This window comes from Balaenoptera musculus, chromosome 8 (assembly GCF_009873245.2).
Source record: "Balaenoptera musculus isolate JJ_BM4_2016_0621 chromosome 8, mBalMus1.pri.v3, whole genome shotgun sequence".
Lineage (NCBI taxonomy): Eukaryota > Metazoa > Chordata > Mammalia > Artiodactyla > Balaenopteridae > Balaenoptera > Balaenoptera musculus.
The window spans coordinates 99,090,247-99,109,197 of NC_045792.1; the positions used below are offsets into that span (position 1 = coordinate 99,090,247).

The 18,951-nt window shown below is 43.1% G+C and overlaps 2 protein-coding genes across 7 annotated transcripts in view; one reads left to right on the top strand and one right to left on the bottom strand.

Moving 5' to 3' along the window:
- Positions 1 to 4,196, top strand: part of STX3 (syntaxin 3) — a 41,992-nt gene extending 37,796 nt beyond the window's left edge. For 2 of the 6 annotated variants that reach the window (XM_036860773.1, XM_036860770.1), the window contains one exon: positions 1,726 to 3,576. In XM_036860773.1, the coding sequence (XP_036716668.1) occupies positions 1,726 to 1,785 (60 nt within the window). In that variant the 3' untranslated portion in view covers positions 1,786 to 3,576. Of the gene's footprint in view, positions 1 to 1,639; positions 3,578 to 4,098 lie in introns of those variants that run through there. The other 4 variants (XM_036860776.1, XM_036860774.1, XM_036860772.1 and 1 more) reach the window with 4 other exon arrangements.
- A 2,509-nt stretch (positions 4,197 to 6,705) lies between these two features.
- Positions 6,706 to 10,664, bottom strand: MRPL16 (mitochondrial ribosomal protein L16). The gene is made up of 4 exons (XM_036862560.1): positions 10,496 to 10,664; positions 10,068 to 10,133; positions 8,236 to 8,384; positions 6,706 to 7,388 (listed from the first exon to the last, which is right to left on the bottom strand). Exons 1-4 carry the CDS (start codon positions 10,548 to 10,550, stop codon positions 6,903 to 6,905), a joined length of 756 nt encoding a protein of 251 aa, XP_036718455.1. The 5' UTR covers positions 10,551 to 10,664; the 3' UTR covers positions 6,706 to 6,902.
- Positions 10,665 to 18,951: the final 8,287 nt, after the last annotated feature.

The window sequence follows — 18,951 nt, forward strand, 5'->3', positions numbered from 1 at the left end:
TTCAGTACCTGTGTGTTCTTTCATCTGTGTAACTTCCTGTTCTCGGGTCCTGGCTGCATACAAGGGTTGGGTCTCCTGTTTGTTCCTATTCTGTGGGGTCTGTCCCCGCTCTTTGTCCTGTTTCAACACCGCCCCTCATTTTCACTCCCCTTCCCTAGCAAGCCTGCTCCTCCTCAGCTGGGTGCAGTCTATGTCTGGGATCTGGGGTTTGTCTTGTGAGTTCTTACTGGCTTTCAGGTATCTTGGGCTTTGCCTGCCGTATCCTTTTCAGTGTAAATGAAGCTTTGAATCGGGATTTGGGTCTGTAGGGTTTTGTTTGTGGTTGACTGGTTGGATCTCGAATGATAAGAGTAGCTAACATTTTTGAGGGCTGGGTTGTATCAGACAGTGTACTAAACACCTTACACATGCATCACTGAGTCCTCACGTCACCCGCGTGAGACAGGTGCTATTATCGTCCCTACTTTACAGATGAAGATGCTCAGGCTTAGAGAAGTTAGGTAACGGGCACGTTGGAACACACAGCTAATAGCGGACCTAGCTTCTCTTTGTAAAACAAGGTGGCCATTTATCATCATCTACAAAGTCTAGAGAACCTTAGAGGACAGCAACTTTTTAAAAAAATATTTATTTATTTGGCTGTGTCAGGTCTTAGTTGTGGCATGTGGGATCTTCGTTGTGGCGTACGGGCTTCTCTCTCTAGTTGTGCACGGGCTCTCTAATTGTGGCGTGTGGGTTCAGTAGTTGCAGCGTGCAGGCTCTCTAGTTGTGGTGCGCGGGCTCAGTAGTTGCGGCGCGTGGGCTCTAGAGTGTGCGGGCTTAGTTGCCCCGTGGCGTGTGGGATCTTAGTTCCCTGACCAGGGATTGAACCCACGTCCCCTGCATTGGAAGGCGGATTCTTAACCACTGGATCACCAGGGAAGTCCCAATAGCAACTTTAAAATTCAGGATATTAATTCCTTTAAAATCTGGTAAAAAGAATAGAGCTGACCACTGAATCAGGGTTTCATGTGTACAGCAGCAGCATGACAAGAATGATGTAGTTACTGGCACCGTGAAGACTTCTGTGACTTCTTAAGTATTATTTTTCTGAATATGTTTATGCTCCCCAGTTGTGCTCTAGGATAACATCATCACCCCATCTTCATTGGGGAAGCTCTGTGAAGCTCAGTGAAATTAGGAACTTGCCCAAAGCCTACACCGCTCGCAAGGCAGAGCAGGTGTGACGCCTGAACTTTTCTGCATCTTTTTCACGGTGCCTTTCTGCCTTCTAAGATGAGTGGGGGATAGGGGGACTAAGGAGAAGATGATTCTAGTGCCAGCAAGCTTCTGAAACTTGTATTCGAAAGGTGCTGATGGGAGCCCCACAGACAGAACAGGTGTTTTCCACCAGCGATGGTGCCTCTTTTCCCATAAGTCCTTCCACGGTAACGCGACAGCCCCCGGGAAGGGCTGTAAAAGGCCCAGGGGTTTTCCTATTTTTTTGCCTCTTGTAACAGGGCTTTTTGTTTCTGGTGCGGTGGGGTATTTAATTCCAGGCCCTGTCGTGGGTGTGCTTGTTGGATTCCTTGGGTTTGTGTTGAGTCTTCCGTTGTTCTCTTTTTGCAGCTGGTTCTGACCTTTCCTCTCCACCTTCTAGGTGTGTGGCTTGTGGCTGAGTCTTACTGTTGCTCTTCACCGTCACCCTGGCCGCTGACCGGCTCCTCCTCCCCCTGCCTCTTGTAGAGCCCACTTCACCCCAGCCTGGTGTGGCCACCCTTGTCTTCAGATGGGAACGGAGTGTGAATGGCCTTCCTGAGAGAGAGTGGGACCTGTTCCTTTGTTTTCTTGTAACCAACCTTGGACCTGACCCAGCAAACAGTCTAGCCCAGGAGGAATCTAAACTACTGATGTAGCCCTCAGAACCTTCTCCTGCCCCACCGGCTCTGAAGCACCTTCTCCTGGACTGTAGGAACTGCCCCGGCTTCTCCTTCTCCCCCCTGATGTGTCAAATTATGCCCCGCACCTTGGAGAGCCTACCTGAGACCTCCCCAAGGTGCTGTATTTTCTACCTCATGGAGTGTTCTTCTCCCCAGAATCGCGGTGTATTTTTTTTTTTTTTTTTGCCGGGGGGGATATCTTTAACAAAGCAAGGGGATTCTTCCAAGCAACAGTAAGGCTTGGACCTGAGTCTTCTACCTGGCAGGACCCCAGTGCTCATGGCTGGTTGTCCCTGTCCTGAAAGCAGGAGGGACTGGCAGAGGTCGTTCTGGTCTTGGAAGCTGACTTCTTGTTTGAAATTCAGCCTCAAATTAAGCTCTGTGTGTTCAGCTCAATGGCCAACTCGATCTCTGTCTATGTTGTACTCCCTCACGTTGACTCAAGGAGGCGCTGCCATGAGACAGTCGTCTGAGGTTACCGTCTGTAAAGGCTGGGCGTATGGAGTAACTGTTTCCGTGTCTCAGTCTTGGGAACTGGCTGTTTACTGTTAGAGTGATGCTTTGTGAAGCCATTGCCTTGAGGCCCAGAATAACCAGGCACTAAAATTAGGCCAGGGATGAGGTGCTTGAGTCTCAGGCTCTGGGAACGTTTCAGGCCGGGGCGAGTATGAGTATTCAGCCATTTCATGTGTTCCAAGTGTATTTTTATAATTGTGTGTGTGAGATGTATGTACATACATGTATGTGTCTCTCAGGAAGTAGGAAACTGGAAATGAGGATATTATAACCTCAAAAAAATAACTTGAGCTAGGCTAAAAATTAGGTAAGAGACATTTGCTTACCTGCAAATGAATCATAGTAGAAATGTGACCTTCCCACATCATCGGGAAACCTGCTGTTTTCTGCACAAGCGCTCGGAGAATCACAGATGGTTGGGGTGAGGACTAACTTGACTCCCATTAGGTTTTTCGCAGACAGAAGGTGTGACAAGCTCGACACCTCTCCCCACTTGCTGCCTGGGCTAGGCTTGTCCTGAGAACATCCCACAGCAATTTGATATCATTCATGGGACCTTCGGGATGTCCCGTCTCCAGGACGGAGTCAGCTCGGGGAGGCCAGGGTCTACTCAGCAGATCCTCCTGCTCCCAGATTCACGAGCTTGATAGATTCTTTGTCGCCCCCGCTTGTCATGGAGCAAACAAAAGCCAGGAAGTTTCTAAGTGTAGTGACTGTGCTGTGCCAGTGTGAGCCCCTTAGATCCCCTGCTGGTCTCTGCCGGCCTCCCGGATTGATGTTTCAGCTTTGACTTTAATGCCTTCTAGGATAGGGCGAGCACCCTGACGCAGGCCTGGTCCACTGGCTTCCTTTGCAAAGGAATGATTACTCCTCATCATTGCCCAGCACTTGGACGGAGCCCAGGGGACGCCGTCTTGCCTGTGGCTATGATGTCCAACAGGCCTGGCTCCGCAACGAGGGCAGACAAGCTTCAATCACAGACAGATCTTTGCTCTCCTGAGATTGAGGCCTGGGGCTTATAGTTTGGAATACAAGTGAAGGGATTTTTGTTCTTTCTTTGTACTTTTTTTAAAAATGTAAACTTGATTATTTTATTGCTAATTTAAAAATAAATGACTTTATATTGATTGTGAAACAGTTCTGGCTCGATGTCCTTGTAAAACACTTGGTGACTGGCTGCCACCATGTGGTGACTTTTGTTTAGGTTTCGGAAAGGGGTTAGATTTTTTTTTAACCATGTGCTAGATCAGATGGATCAAAAGTTCTAATTTTTGAAAATGGTTTAACTCTCAAAGAGTGCAGTGTAACTGTATTTGAGTCTTAAGATTTCAAGGGATCCCCCCCTCCCCAAAGACTTCAGCTGACTCACTGAGAGTATCTCGCTCTGGGGGGAAGTGGGGTAAATCTGATAGGATGGCAGCTGGAAGGCAGAACATGTTACATACGAAACATCCTCTGAGCTTGCCGTTGATCTGATTTTTGCATCTCTCACCGAGAAGTAACGTTTCTCTTAGTACCCTGGGTTCTAGAAGCCAGATCCATCTCCCTTTACCTTCACATCTGCTTCCATGCCCAGACCCACCCCTGTCTCCCTTCCTTTGGAACCCTCTCTGCAGTGACATTGTTTCTCATGTGCTTTTTCTTTCCTTGTCTGGATGAGCAGAAGAAGATCATGATCATGATCTGCTGTGTTATCCTTGCGATCATCTTAGCTTCTACTATTGGGGGCATATTTGCCTGAAAAAAGCCAAAACAAAACAGGTGAGCCGTCTGTGGGGAGGGTCAGGCCTGTTTTCGCTCGAGAGGCTTGTGTCCTGAGGGCTTTGGTTGTCACCAGGTGCCTTAATCTGTGTGGGATTGGGTGCTGGGATAAAGGTTGGAGAAAACCAAGAAAAATGAGTGAAGAGGGAGTTGGTAGATGGGGAGACAGAAGGTGGCAGTCTGTCCCATAAGCAGGTCTGGTAGCAGACTGTTTTGTTCAGAATGCTTTGCCTAAGGGTGTTGATTTCCTGTAGTGAAATCTGGGCACTGGCATGTGGGAACGGCAGAGGAGAATGAATTCATTATTGCATTAGAAGCACCCTGAACTCTTTGGAAGAGGGCCACACAGGGAGCCCAAAGTAAATATCAATAAAATTTTCCCCTTATGAGGTTAGGCCAGGTTTTTGCAGCCTTGTGAGTAGTCCCTTACCCCTGTAGACAGGCTTGGTGATCCTAGCCCCACACGTTTTGCCGTATAATCTATGATTTTTTTCCCTCCGTTTTTGTTATCCCCTTCAGTCCTCACAGATGGATCCTCACCTGGCATTTTCAATTCTTCTTCCACCTCTGTGGTGCCATCCCTTCTCCGCTGCAGATTCCTCAAAAGCTCTTCTTTCCATTATGAAACCTCTTAGGACACAGGACCTCAACCACCTACCAGTTAAAAGTTACACAAAGGGAGATTTACAAAAATATGGACTTGGGCAGGCAGGGGTGAAGGAACAGGGAGTACAGCACTGTGTAGCAGGTTAGGAGGATGGTTAAAGGAGACTGCAGGGTAGAGGAGAAAGCATAGGTACCTGTTTAGGAAATAAACTCGGAGCCAGAGCCCAGGCTGACGTTATGGCTGAAGCACACCCGGCTCATCAGGATCTGATTTTAACTGCTGGGAGTCAGTCAGGATCAGAGTACTTGTCACTTCTGCTCTTCCAGTTCTGGGTCTCACCTTTGACCAACGCTCTGTCTCCTTCCTTCTTCAGGGTCCAACGTTCTCCAAGGTGATTGTCTAACGATAGGCCCCAGGCACATCTCCCTCGCTGCTATGTCCCCAGTACTTAGCACAGTGCCTGCCGCTTATAGCTGCTCAAGAATCTGTTGACTTTATCTGAAATTAAGCTCTCATTTCTGCTAATGGCCGAGTCCTTGGACTTGCCTCTTAAACGCTTTAAGGCATCAGTGGGAAATGGTCTGTGTCACAGCCTGTGTAGAAATGCCTGGGAATGGTCCATCCACCCACGCAGAAGCACAGCAGGCCCCCCTTTCACAACATACACTTGAAAGTCCTTTTTTTACAGGAGGTGGTGATAGAGTTCTGTCAACGGCCTCTTACTTTGCAGAGATGGCTGGCCCCAGGACTGTGGTTCAGTAATTAAACGTGGACCCCATAAGAAACACATTATGCTGTGATTGAATGCCCAACAGTCACGAATACCATGCTCTGTGAACCCTAACAAAGAAGTGACAAAGTTAGGTCAGAAAAACGAGGCTGTCACTCACACCCCTTCTCACTGATTCACGCTGCCAGCTGAAACTGGCTTTGCTGGCCAGTAACTTGTGTACAAGAAACTGTTCCAAACACTGTCCCCAATTCAAGGTTCAGGTGTGTTCTAATGCAATTTAGTGATTAGTTATAGTACAAGAGGTTCACTAAAAATATATTAAAAACTCACGGTATACAATTCTCGAGGACCACACCACTGCTTAAATTTGTACTTTTGAAAGTAAATTATTCTTTGCCGGAGGTCTTACTTTTTAAGAAAGTGGGATTTAAAAAATTGACATTTTAGTCAGTATGCTGTTTTCTGCCCACTTTCAAAGCAAATGGTTTAATATTTTTCCTATCAATCTGTATTTCCTTTGGTTTGAATACAGGATAGAAACCATTGCTGCCTAGCTCTGAAAAATAGACGAATTTTGTTAAAGGCAAACAGGGAGCTGGAACCATGGGGCTTTGAGTCACCCAGGGCCCTTGTTCATTCAACAGTCATGATTTGAGTGCTGTGTGGCACCCTGCACTGTGCTAGGACCTGTAGGGACACAGACATAGAGCCAAATAACCCCCATCCCCGGAGGGTTTCAGGCCTAGGAAGGACCACACAATTCAGGTTTTGTTTCTATCAGTTCCTTTTGCTGAAAGGCAAGGGTATGTCTGTTGCCGTATTGTCCAACATCCCCCCTTCTAAGATTGAGAGAAGATGGGTAGCTGGGCGTAAATAAATATGTTGAATCAATTACCCTATGTACTGTAGTTTTCTTTGCTTTTCCAAAAACATTAAAAGTCTGTAACTAGTAAAATGTCATAGAAACTAGCTCCTGAAGTGTGTATATATAAAAGGCAGTACAGACAGACATTAAGTCTGACTTGAATCAGAGGTGGGAGATGCAAACATTTGCTTCAGCCTTGAAGACACTTATCTTATAGCCGGGGAGAATCAGAGCTCCTAACAAACGGTCAATCAGGCCTGGTTCTTAATCATTTAAGGGAATTAGTGACCAATGAGAAGTTACATCATCTTGAGGTGATGCTCAAACTTTATTTAATATAAATATAATGCACTTTAAAAAACCTGACAGATAATGTACAGCTTTTCAGAAAGCATCTACTCATATGCTTCTCCTTGGTTATGACATCAGAGCTACCTGAAGACTTGAAGGACTGGCTGAGGGGAATAAACAGCCTGTGTCCGTTTCCTGCTCACATCCTCACTACACACGCTCAGGCATGTAGAACTTGCCCCAGTATCGCCCCTTATGGGTCAGGTCGTAGGGGCTCAGCACTTTCCGTATCCCCAGCATGTTGGCAGTGACAATGCGCTCAAAGGTCCAGGGGTTTTGGTTGTTCCGTTCTCGTTCTTCTTGATCTTTCCGCATCTTCTCTAGAGTCTCACGGCTCACAGCCTTCGCGGGGAAGGGCAACTTGTGGGCAACCTGGTCGAGGAAACCTTGTACCTCTTGGAATTCGCAACGCCCGCCCATCTCTACTATGAGGCGGCCAGCCTTCACAGGGGTCACGTAGTGATCGATGGCACCTTTGCCGCCCCCCATGCGCTGTCCCATACCCTTGCGGGTGATGGGCTTGAAAGGGGCTGGTACTCGCCATAAGGCAAACATGTTCTTGGGGTCCATAGACCGGTTGATCGTCAGGCGCATCATTTCAAAATGCCCCCAATGGAGGTAACCGCCACCCAGTGCCTAAAAGTAAATGGAAGAATTAGAAACATATGGGGATTTAGAGATCCTTCATGGGATCTATTATGTCTCTTCTTTTATGGTAACTGTGGCTTCAATGATACACATGAAAGTAAAAATATAAGTTCTAGTAAGTACCATGGAGGAAAAGCCTAGGGTACAGTAATAAATGGGAACAAGGGTGGACCCACTTCAATGGATAGCCAGGGAAGACCTCTTTGAGGAGGTGACCTTTATAGCTGAGGCCAGAATGGAACGAACCAGCCAAGGGAAAACAGATGAGTGTTCCAGGCAGAGGAATGGCGTATGCGAAGGCTTTGGCGCAGCAAATGGCTTGGTGAGTCTGAGCAGAAGCCAGTGTGGCCGGAGTAGAGAGAGGAATGGGGAACAGACTGAGATCTGAGAGGCTGGCAGGGGCTGATCATGCAGGCTGCGGGAGTCGGACGTTAAAACATCACTCTGGCTGCCTGATGGGAACTAAATCCTTGTCCACAGCCATTCGTGTAGGTACTGACGTCAAGTCTTCACGGAAGCTACCTGATGAGTAAGGAAACGTCTGTCCCCTGTACTAATACAGGGATAGTTTTATTTTGACCAGAGGCTTGAGAAAATCTCATGGTCTGATTATGGGGTAAATTAGGTAGCCTCTTCCTTCTGCTTTCACATTATTTTCACTCTACGTTAAACAAAAAACATTTATGACTTAATGCTTACTGGGTCCTGCTTATGAGTTTAAAGAGCAACTAGTGGCAGTTCTAGTAAAACCTATGGAGGAAGAGACGAGCATGAACTCAACGAGTCTATTTTAGTCCCTGGCTTCCATCCTGTAGCCGCTTGACGCTGGACTCACCAGGATCGCAAAACTGCCTTCAGTGAACTCAGTGGCTTCAGTGGAAGGTCCCCTTATGTCACTCAGGTTTTTAGGCTCTCTTCTCACTTTTGGCACAAGTGGTACCCTTTCAACAAATCTGAGCTTGGGCTTTTCAGGAATGGAAACATCTAAAAGGAGCACAGACAACCAAGAATAAGTCAAACCACACATCTCAAAGGATTCATTTTCTTCCTAGAAAGATTTATAACAATCAGGTCAAAGTCTTAAAGTTACCACTCAACAACAATTCCAAAAGTGTGTTAGGTTTATCTTGTGGGTGCTTTCACTGACACTGGAATCTTCTGATTACGACAGTGGTTGATGCAAATGTTTTTGAACCTTTTAAGAGAGCAGAGTTTTCACCTTCAAACCAAAATGCTTTTTTAAAATGCCTACTCTGTACCTAACACTGAAAAAGGGACTGTTAGAGAAGGTATAGAGATATGAGAGTGTCACAAAATAACACTAGGTAACATTTTTGTGTGTGTGTGAATGTTTACTACGTGCTGGAATTGAGCCGAATGCTTTACATGCATTATCTCATTTAATCTTTAAAACAACTTGATAGCCTTGGTATCTTTTAGGGCTTCCTTTTTAATATTTTTAAACCTTTAAAAGTTTAACACACATGTATCAAAGGGCCCCATAAAAAAATGTGAATTATCACAAAGTGAACACACAAGCATACCCACATAACTATCATCCACATCAAGAAACAGAACATTAGGCAGGTAGTATTTTTAATCTCCATTTTATAGAAGAGGAACTTCAGGCCTAGAGACATTTTATAATTTGGTTCGGGTCATCCAGTCAAAACAGCAAAGCTAGACAGTATGTCACTTAAGAAAAAATACCACACTGCCTCTCTGATAACAGAGGTAGTGGAAAGGATACTATATTGTACATCAAAATACCTAGGTTCTCCTGCTCTGCCACATTCTTGTTGGGAAACTTACAACCTAGTACTCCTTTGATCTAGTGCTCTTTATATATACTGGGGCTTTTCATGCTAAGACCTGTACTACAATGTGCTTGCTGGGGGAGGGCCAGACATGCTACGTCTTTATCGTGTCTGACGTTTTGACAATATGGAAAAAAAAAATTAACCTGTAAGTCATCTAAAGTATTGCTATAGTAAAACAAGCATGGCTCTGTGATGGAGTCCAGTATCAAACAGGAGACTTTAAGGGCTACAGAAACTGCCCCCTGCCATTTCTGTATGTAGCTAAAGAGAAACTTCGTTATGCTTTCTCTTGCCTCCATGGCCGTATGTACTCCAGTGCATGTAGTAGTTTCACAATTATGTGTAGAAGATAAGGCCCTCAGAGGTCAAGGCCCCTTTCATTTTTTTTTGAGATTTCCAATATATTAAAAAAAAAAAAAAGGTAAGTTAGATATACCAAATTGTGGCTTACCTTAATTGTTTATATTAACAAATTAATGCTTTTCACATAATACTGTTACTGACTGCACATGTGTAACCTCATTTGGAGCAAACATCAAAAGTCTAAATTGAGGCCAATTAGGTTTAGCTGAGTGGGCAGCTGTGGGCCACGCACCAGTGGCAGGCCATGGGGAGATATTCCATGACAGGTTGGCTCCCTAAAAGCAGGAGCCTTTTTGAGTCTCTTGTTGTTCGATTTTTCTCTAGCGCTTAGAACACTGCCTGGCATCAGTATGCCTTCAATACGTAATTACTGAATGGGTGAATGGGGATAGGGGGCACAAGAATACTCCCTACTCTTTACCTATCCTCTGCTGGGTTCCATCACAGAAAAGGCTTACAAACAGGAAAACAGATAAGCTCTCACCTTCAAAAGTTGGCACCGGGAGCAGCGTCTTTAGGCCAGCGCTGGCGGGCGGCGCTGCCCAAGAATCTACAAAGACAGATCAAGTTAAACGACGAAGGCGAGAAGGCCAGGGCTTGGTACACTCTGGGCCAAATATGCTCCTGACAGAGGTGTCCTGTGGGTTTGGGACGTGGGTTCCACTAAAGGGGCTCACTGCCCCCCGCCCCCAAAGGACAAGCCGGGGACTCTGGGCGCCGATCCCCAGGTTGCACGAACGCTGTTGACCCTTTTGCACGAATCTTATGGCGGGAGGGGCGGCAGCAAAGCGCAGCCCCTTCCCCGTGCTTCCGCAACCGTGCGCAGAGTCTTGGGACTGCGCGAGATACCCGATGCGGGGGAGGGGTGTGGAGAGAGGCAAGGCCTGGAGGGAACAACAGGGGACTTCTGACCTAACAAAGGCGCCCGCAGGACGGGCGCGCGGGCGCGAGCCAGCAGCCGCCACATGGTCACGCGCGTGCGGTCGCGTCGGGCTCCCCACGGCGACCGCAGCGGACACTTCGACGCGGGCAGGGAACGCTGCACTCTCGAGCCACGCCGGAACCGGCTCCGGCCCCCACCTGGTCGGGCCGGAAGTTGCGTTCGCGCCGGTCCCCCCTGCAGTGAGGGCGGGTGGAAGCGGAAGAAACGCGAGCCTCGGAACCTGGGTTCCGGCCTGGTGTCTGCGGGTCACGCCCCTGCGCACCTTTGGCCGTTGGGGGCTCTGCGTTCCTTCTGGGGTCTCTCCGGAGATGAGGGCGGCAGGGCGGGGAGTTCTCTCCGTGAAGTACGATGCTGAGAAAGCCTGGGTTCATATGGCAAGTTGGTTCCTTAAAATTCACTACATTACGCCGCGTCTCTAGCCCCTTTCTCTCCCGCAAGACGTTAGAAAAAAGCGAAGGACTCATCAGTGTCTTAACATTTACTGGGCTCTTGCAATGTGTCGGGCGATGAGTACCTCATCCTTGCGTCTAGTCCTCCCAACGAATCCATGCGATAAGTAAGTCATTACACCCACTTTGCAGATTCCATCTCGAAGGTCAAAGGATCTAACTTTCCTAGGGTCACAGCAGGAAAACAGTACAATCAGTATTTGAGCACAGTCGGTGTGACTCCACAGACCCCAGTGAACGGACAATATGACTCGATATCAAGTTAAAATGAAAAAAAGGTATAATTATTCTGGGAGAATGTTGGGCAAATCATTTTTATGGGCCTGAAGCTTTTTAATATTTAGAAAGAGGGAGTATCTTTTTCCAAGCTTCTAGGACACCGATGGGATTACCAATTGAGGCTGATGTCTATTGTATTTAAATCATGCTAAATCTGTGCGTGGTCTTTCTCCAAGGATTAATATCGTAAATGGCAACAAATAAAACCTGTAATCTCGCAAAGCTGCTGGAAGAACTCTCCCTGTCCACAGTTTTATGTACTTCTTGATTATTTGCACACTGAATCTGTATCAAAAGAGTTAGTGAATTTTATTACAGCCAGTCATTTCTGTCCCAAGAGCAGTTTTAAATGGGTTAAACTGTCCCCGCCCCCTCAGCCCGTGGCGGATTCTGGGCAGCTCTTCTGTGCTCCCCTCTCCCTTCCACCGAACGTGGGAGATTCAAATGTACTCAGGTATTTAAAAATCTCAAGCTGAATATTGTATAAGATTGTTTGGATGGAGAATAAAGCTGCAGTACAATCACTCTTTGATTGGTCTCTAAGTCTTTTGGTGCCCTAAAACCTCTACCTCATTGCTTATTTTAAAAGAACTAAAAATTAACTCAAAATTCTACATTTAAGGAGTACTGTAATGTCTATTTTTCTTTGTAAGAGTTGTGTTAAGTACAATGGAGGATACAAATATGAAAAATCAGTGATCCTTTATGAATTTATATTTATGTAGGGATGATACGATGAGAATACAAATAGCTAAAGTTGAAATATGAGAAGTTTAAATAAAGGGTTGTGAAAAATCGAAGGGTGGACCTGAGGTCTTCCCTGATCACAGAAAATCATTTTTCCCTTCGATTTTTCACAGCTCTTTTATTTACTCTTCTCTTCTGATAGTTCAATGGCAGTTATTTGTAGGAAACTGAGGTTCAGGGATTAAACGATTTGCTACACAGGTAGTATGATGCAAAGTAGGATTAAGAACCTTGATGAACTTACTTTTATTGGAATGCATTTGCTAACATCTCTCAAAAGTTGGTCTTTGGACTTTCCTGAGGCCTCTGTTAAAAATGTAAATATCTGGTCCCCCCTTACTAAGAAACTCTAAAGGTGGGGTTCAGGAAGTCCTATTGTGAACTAGCCCCACAGGTGATTCTAATGCCCAATCAAGTTTGGGAATCAGTGCTCTATGAGCACTTTGAAAATTTAAAAAGTAGAGTATAGGTACAAGGCATTGTTTCTGGACTATCCAGGCCAGTATTCACTGGGATGTATATTTTTCCCATCTGTATAAAAATTATCTAACACCTCAGTTTTTAATCTTCTTATTTAAACATCCAGAGATAACAGAAACTTGTAGCCCAGTCCCAGGTCCGGTTGTTGACTTAAATGGCACACACAAACACACACACACACATACACATACACACCTTACTGCCATGAGAAAAATGAATGTGTCTACACATATTCCAGAGCTTTCCAGCTAAATTAGAGTCAGTCCCAACTTGGGGAGTTAATAGAGTTTTACAAGAGAGCTATTTCCAGCATTTCTCAGGGAGTAAGTCAACAGGCACGAAGAATGGATCTAGTCCTAATTGTTTGGCTAAGAAGAGGGAACAATGCCAACTACTGTTCATGCTTTTGTCTTGGCGTTTACAGACTAGATCCGTGGTATTCCTATGAATTTTTTCACCATAATAAATGATTCCCTATTGTGGCTTAGTCAAGTTATTTACAAGTCTGTTATTATAGATCATGCTGTAATAAACATCCTTATACATACCATTTTCGTACTGTTTTGGTATTTCTTTTGAGCAAATTCCAAAGAAAAATCACTGGATCAAAGGGATGTTCATTGAAAATCATTTTACCTCATAAAATTGCTTGAAACTGGCCTTCACCAACACTGTATCAGCGTGACTGTTTATATACACCCTTTCTGAGGAAGGATATGAAAGTTCTTTTAGAGCTTTGCCAATATGAAAGGTGAAAAACCACATCCAATGTTATGTTTATAACAGGGTTTTAAAGCAGAATTGCTTCTGACTTAGTTTTGCCTGAGGGCCCAAGGTATGTGGTCATCCCCGTATTCCAAAGTGAGGAGCTGGGCCTCCTAGGCTGGACTTATAAAGGAGCTGGTTGGAAGTGGCTTTGCTTTCCTTAGCTACCCACTCTCCTCCAGCCTGTAAAAAGCACTGGAAAAATCAAGAAAGGAAGTGGAAACTGGCAATGACAATAAAGATTTCTTTGGACAGAGTTGATATACTGTGAGTTTCACTTCCCCTCTCCAGTGGTTCGGGGTGAGGTGATCCATCAAGCTTAGTGAGAGACACTTCAAGATCACGCAGAGAGCTTGATATGAGGCCTCTGCAGTTTGAAGGGGGTTGGTGTTGACACAGGCTTGGGAAAGTCTATGTTTGGAGGCTGATCAAAGCAGCCTGTGACATCAGAGTAGAGAGAAGTAGCCACAGTACTACTGATGGCAGGTCAAAGGTGTGAATATCCTGTTGACCAGATGCGGACCCCAGTGCAGTGTGTGGGTTTACGGTTTTCTTATATCCTGTCCAACGGGACCCCATGGAGAGATAAGGAGAAAGAAGGTGGAAGAGGTGTAATGACGGATGTCCAGGGCCTGTGAGAAGAATTATATGCAAACAGCCAAACGTTTAGCAGAGGTGAATTTGCCTGCATCAAGGGAACTGAGATGTCCTCAGCAGTTAGGGTTAGGGTGTGTGTGTGTGTGTGTGTGTGTGTGTGTGTGTGTGTGTGTGTGTGTGTGTGTGTCCTCTGAAGACTCCATAAAGCACCATAAGAGAAAGAGTATACTTTAAACTCTACCCGGACCCGAGTCGGTACCGTTGGATGCTGTAACAAAGTACCCCAGACTGGGTGGCTTAAACAATAGAATTTTATTGCCTCACAGTTCTGGAGGCTTGAAGTGTGAAATCAAGGTGTCAGCAGGGTTGGTTTCTTTGAGGGCTGTGGGGAAGGATCTCTGCTTGGCTGGTAGATGGCCGTCTTCTCCCTGTGTCTCTTCATATCATTTTCCCTCTATGTTTGTCTGTCATGTGTCCAAATCCCCCCTTTTTATAAGAACGCTAGTCTTATTGGATTAGGGCCCACCTTAATTACCTCACTATAACTTGATTTCCTCAGTAAAGATCCTTTCTCCAAATAAGGCCACATTTTGAGGTGCTAGGGGTTAGGACTCCAACTTATGCTTTTTTTCAGGGGAGAGGAGGATACAAGTCAACTCATAACAGGTGCCATGATGGTAAGCCATCCCAAAGGGGTCAGAGGTGAGGGGTCAGGGGCAGAAAAGATCTTAAGTGATTGGTAAATGTGCAGAAGTGAGGAAATAGAGACCTCTTCCCTTGCCTCCATTTTTGTTTTCCCCACTTTCTATCTGGAGTTGGGCTGAGCTGGGAGCAGGGAGCAGCTTTACCTTCAAATGCAATTCAGAGTTTTGATTTTTACACAGTTTTGGACATTTTAGTTACTGAAATCAATATGTTTTCTGTGGTTAGAAGTGACAACACAACTTTTTTTTTTTTTAATATCAGAGAGTAATGAGAAAATGCAAAAAAAAAACCCAGCCTTACAGAGTTGGTTTGGATAAATAGTAGCAAGGTAAACTAAAGTTGATTTCTGATAGCCTTCTCTGAGTTCTACTTAGTGATCTAACTTACATCTGGTTATACTTAGTTTGCTTTTTTGTTTTTATTTTTTATTTTTTTGGCCAAACAACATGTGGGATCTTAACTCCCAGACCAGGTATTGAACCCGCAGTCCCTGCATTGGAAGCATGGAGTCTTAACCACTGGACCACCAGGGAAGTCCCTTAGTTTGCAATAACTAGCAATAAAAATTTTAAAAAATAACTAGCAATGTTGAACTTTTTCTCATCTCTTTGGTTTCATATGTTTTTGTCTGTTTGTTTTACTGTATGTGTGATTTGCTTGCTTGTGTACTTTTCAATCATACTGTTCATTTTTTTATTGATTCAGAACTGCTTGTTATGTATAAGTACATTAACTCCTCTTCAGTTGTATATGTTTTGATTTTTTTTTCATTTTTCAGTATGTCTTTTAATTTTTTTTTGAGGCATGACCATTATGATTTTTTTTTTTTTTTTGGCTGTGCCGCGCAGCTTGCGGGATCTTAGTTCCCTGACCAGGGATTGAACTTGGGCCCTTGGCAGTGAAAGCGAGGAGGCTGACCACTGGACCGCCAGCGAATTCCCCATTATGTTTTTCTTTAAGCAGAAAAATCTGACAGTAATTTTCTTAAGAGTTTTTGCCTCTGATCATATGCTTATAAGGGCCAGAGGTAGGGATCTAACATAATTCTTTTCCAAGTTGAAAATCCTCATTTAATATGTGACTTTATAATGTACTAAATTCCCACATAATTTTTTTGATTCCTTTTGACATTTTATTCCATTCTCATGTTCTCTCTATTCTGAAACCAGTGATACACTGTTTTAATCATTGTTACTTTATTACACATTTTTATATATGTCTTGTCAAGGTCTCCATTTTTGCACTTTACTTTGCAAAAAACATTAGGGCACGTTTTGCATGTTTGGTCTTCAAGATAAAATTTAAAACTTTTTGTTAAGTTCCATCTTCTCTCCCTTTCCATCTTTATTTCCTTGGCCATAATTCTTGTTCTTCATATTTTTTTGTGTGTGTGTTCATTTTAATCTCAGAATCATTTGCACTTCTGAGCAAGACTCAAGGCTTTTGCTATTTCAAAGAACTACAGGCTCTCAGTTGGGAGGGGCTAGAGGAGTCAAGTATTTAGTTCTACCTCCTCATCAGCATGTTATCTTCAATCATGAACTTGCTACAAGTCATTCAGATAGCTGGTTAAAGGCAAGTACCGTTGCATATTGTTTTTATTTTATTTTTTATTAAAAATTTATTTATTTATTTATTTATGTATTTAATGGTATTTCAGGAGATTGATTTATTAGCATAGGTTTCAGAGCTTAAAGCTGGCATCGCTGAGACAACTCTAAAGAGTGTACCTGCAAGCAAAGTCAAGGACTTGGTTCCAGAAGCAGGCAACTGTATGAAAGCTGATTGGCAAACCCAGACCCAAAGGAACAAGAATCATTTCTTGTGAAATTTAATTGTAGTCAGTTGTTTTGGAATATTTTTGATTTTTAAAAAAATTTTTATTGGAGTATAGGTGATTTGCAATGTTGTGTTAGTTTCAGGTGTACAGTAAAGTGAATCACTTATACATATATGTGTATCCACTCTTTTTTAGATTCTTTTCCCATATAGGCCATTACAGAGTATTGAGTAGAGTTCCCTGTGCTGTACAGTAAGTCATATTAGTTATCTATTTTATATATAGTAGTGTGTATATGTCAATCCCAATCTTTCAATTTATCCCTCCCCGCCCTTACTCCCTGGTAACCGTAAGTTTGTTTTCTACATCTGTGACTCTGTTTCTGTTTTGTAGATAAGTTCATTTGTACCTTTTAAAACTTGTTTTAATTGAAATATAGTTGACGTACAATATTATGTTAGTTTCAGATGTACTACATAATGACTTGACACTTGCATACATTATGAAATGTTCCCCACGATAAGTCTTGTAACCATCTGGACCCATAAATAGTTATTACGATATTATTGACCACATTCCTTATGCTATATATTCCCTTGACGTATTTATTATATAACTGAGGTTTGTACCTCTTAACCCCCTTCACCTATTTCACTGCTCCCCTTCTGGCAATCACCTGTTTGTTCTCTGTATCTGTGAATCTGTTTTCATTTTGTTTTGTTTGTTTGTTTGTTTTTAGATTCCACACATAAGTGAGATCATGCAATATTTGTCTTTCTTTGTCTGACTTATTTCACTTAGCACAATACCCTCTAAATCCATCTAGATTGTCACAAATGGTAAGATTTCTATTGATAGACACTTAGGTTGCTTCCATATCTTGGCTATTGTAAATAGTGCTGCAATAAACATTGCAGTGTTTATATCTTTTTGAATTATATTTTTTTATATCTTCATCAGGTCCATACTCAGAAGTGAAATTGCTGGATCGTATGGCAGTTCTATTTAAATTTTTAAAGGAGGCTCCGTACGGTTTTTCATAGTGGCTGCATCGATTTACAATCCTACCAACAGTACACGAGGGTTCTAATTTCTCCACATCCTTGCCAACACTTGTTATTTGTTGTCTTTTTGATGATAGCCATTCTGACAGGTGTGAGGTTGTTTCTCATTGTGGTTTTGATTTGCTGATTAACAATATTGAGCATCTTTTCATGTACCTGTTGGTTTCTGTATGTTTTCTTTGAAAAAAAATGTCTATTCAGGTCCTCTGCCCATTTTAAAATCAGGTGTTTTTTTTTTCATGTTGAGTTGTATGAGTTCTTTGTGTATTTTGGATATGAATCTCTTATCAGATACATCATTTGCAAATATCTTCTTACACTTAGTAGGCTGCCTTTTCACTTGATTGATAGTTTCCTTTGCTGTACAAAAGCTTTCTAGTTTGATGTAGTCCCATTTTTAAAATTTTTGCTTTTGTTTCTCTTGCCTAAGGAGACATATCCAAAAAAATACTGCTAAGGCTGATGTCAGAGAGCTTACTGCCTCTGTTTCCTTCTAGGAGTTTTATGGTTTCAGGTCTTACATTTACAACTTTAATCCATTTTGAGTTTATTTTTGTATATGGTGTGAGGAAGTAGTCTCATTTGATTCTTTTGCACATAGCTGTTCAGTTTTCCCAAAACCATTTATTAAAGGAGCTGTCTTTTCCCCGTCATATATTCTTGTCTCCTTCATTGTAGCTTAATTGACCATATAAGTGTGGTTTACTTCTGGATCCACTATTCTGTTCCTTTGATCTATTTTTTGTGCCAGTACCATACTGTTTAGATTACTGTAGCTTTGAAGTGTAGTTTGAAATCAGGGAGCATGATACCTCCAACTTTGTTCTTCTTTCTCAAATTGCTTTGGCTATTCAGGGTCTTTTGTGTTTCCATACAAATTTTAGAATTTGTTCTAGTTCTGTGATCAGTGTCCTATAGTTTTCTGAGTACAAGTATTTTCCCTCTTTGGTTAGATTTATTCTTATTTTATCCTTTTTGATGCAATTATAAGTGGGATTGTTTTCTTAATTGTTCTGATAGTTTGTTGTTAGTATATAGAAACATGACATTTCTTTATATTAATTTGTATCCTGCAACTTTATTGAATTCATTTATTAGCTCTAGTTATTTGGTAATGTCTCGAATTTCTATATGTAGTATCATGTCATCTGCAAACAGTGATAGTTTTATTTATTCCTTTCCAATTTGGATTCCTTTTATTTCTTTTTTCTTTGTCTGACTGCTGTGACTAGGACTTCCAAAGCTATGTTGAATAAAAGTGGCAAGAATAGGCATCCTTGTCTTGTTCCTGATCTTGGAGGAAATGCTTTCAGCTTTTCATGCTTGAGTAAGATATTGACTGTAGGCTTGCCTTTATCATGTAGAGGTATGTTCCCTCTATATCCACTTTGTTAATTCCTTACTATTTTTAAATAGGGGAAAAGTATTTGGTAGCAATCTTCCTTCCTTTTTCTCCTGCATCTTCGCAAAAGTGGTTATGCATAACTGACCACTCCCTAAAGGAGGCTTAGCCTTTACCAGCCATGACCACTAGAGGTCACAAAAGCACTTATTGTAGT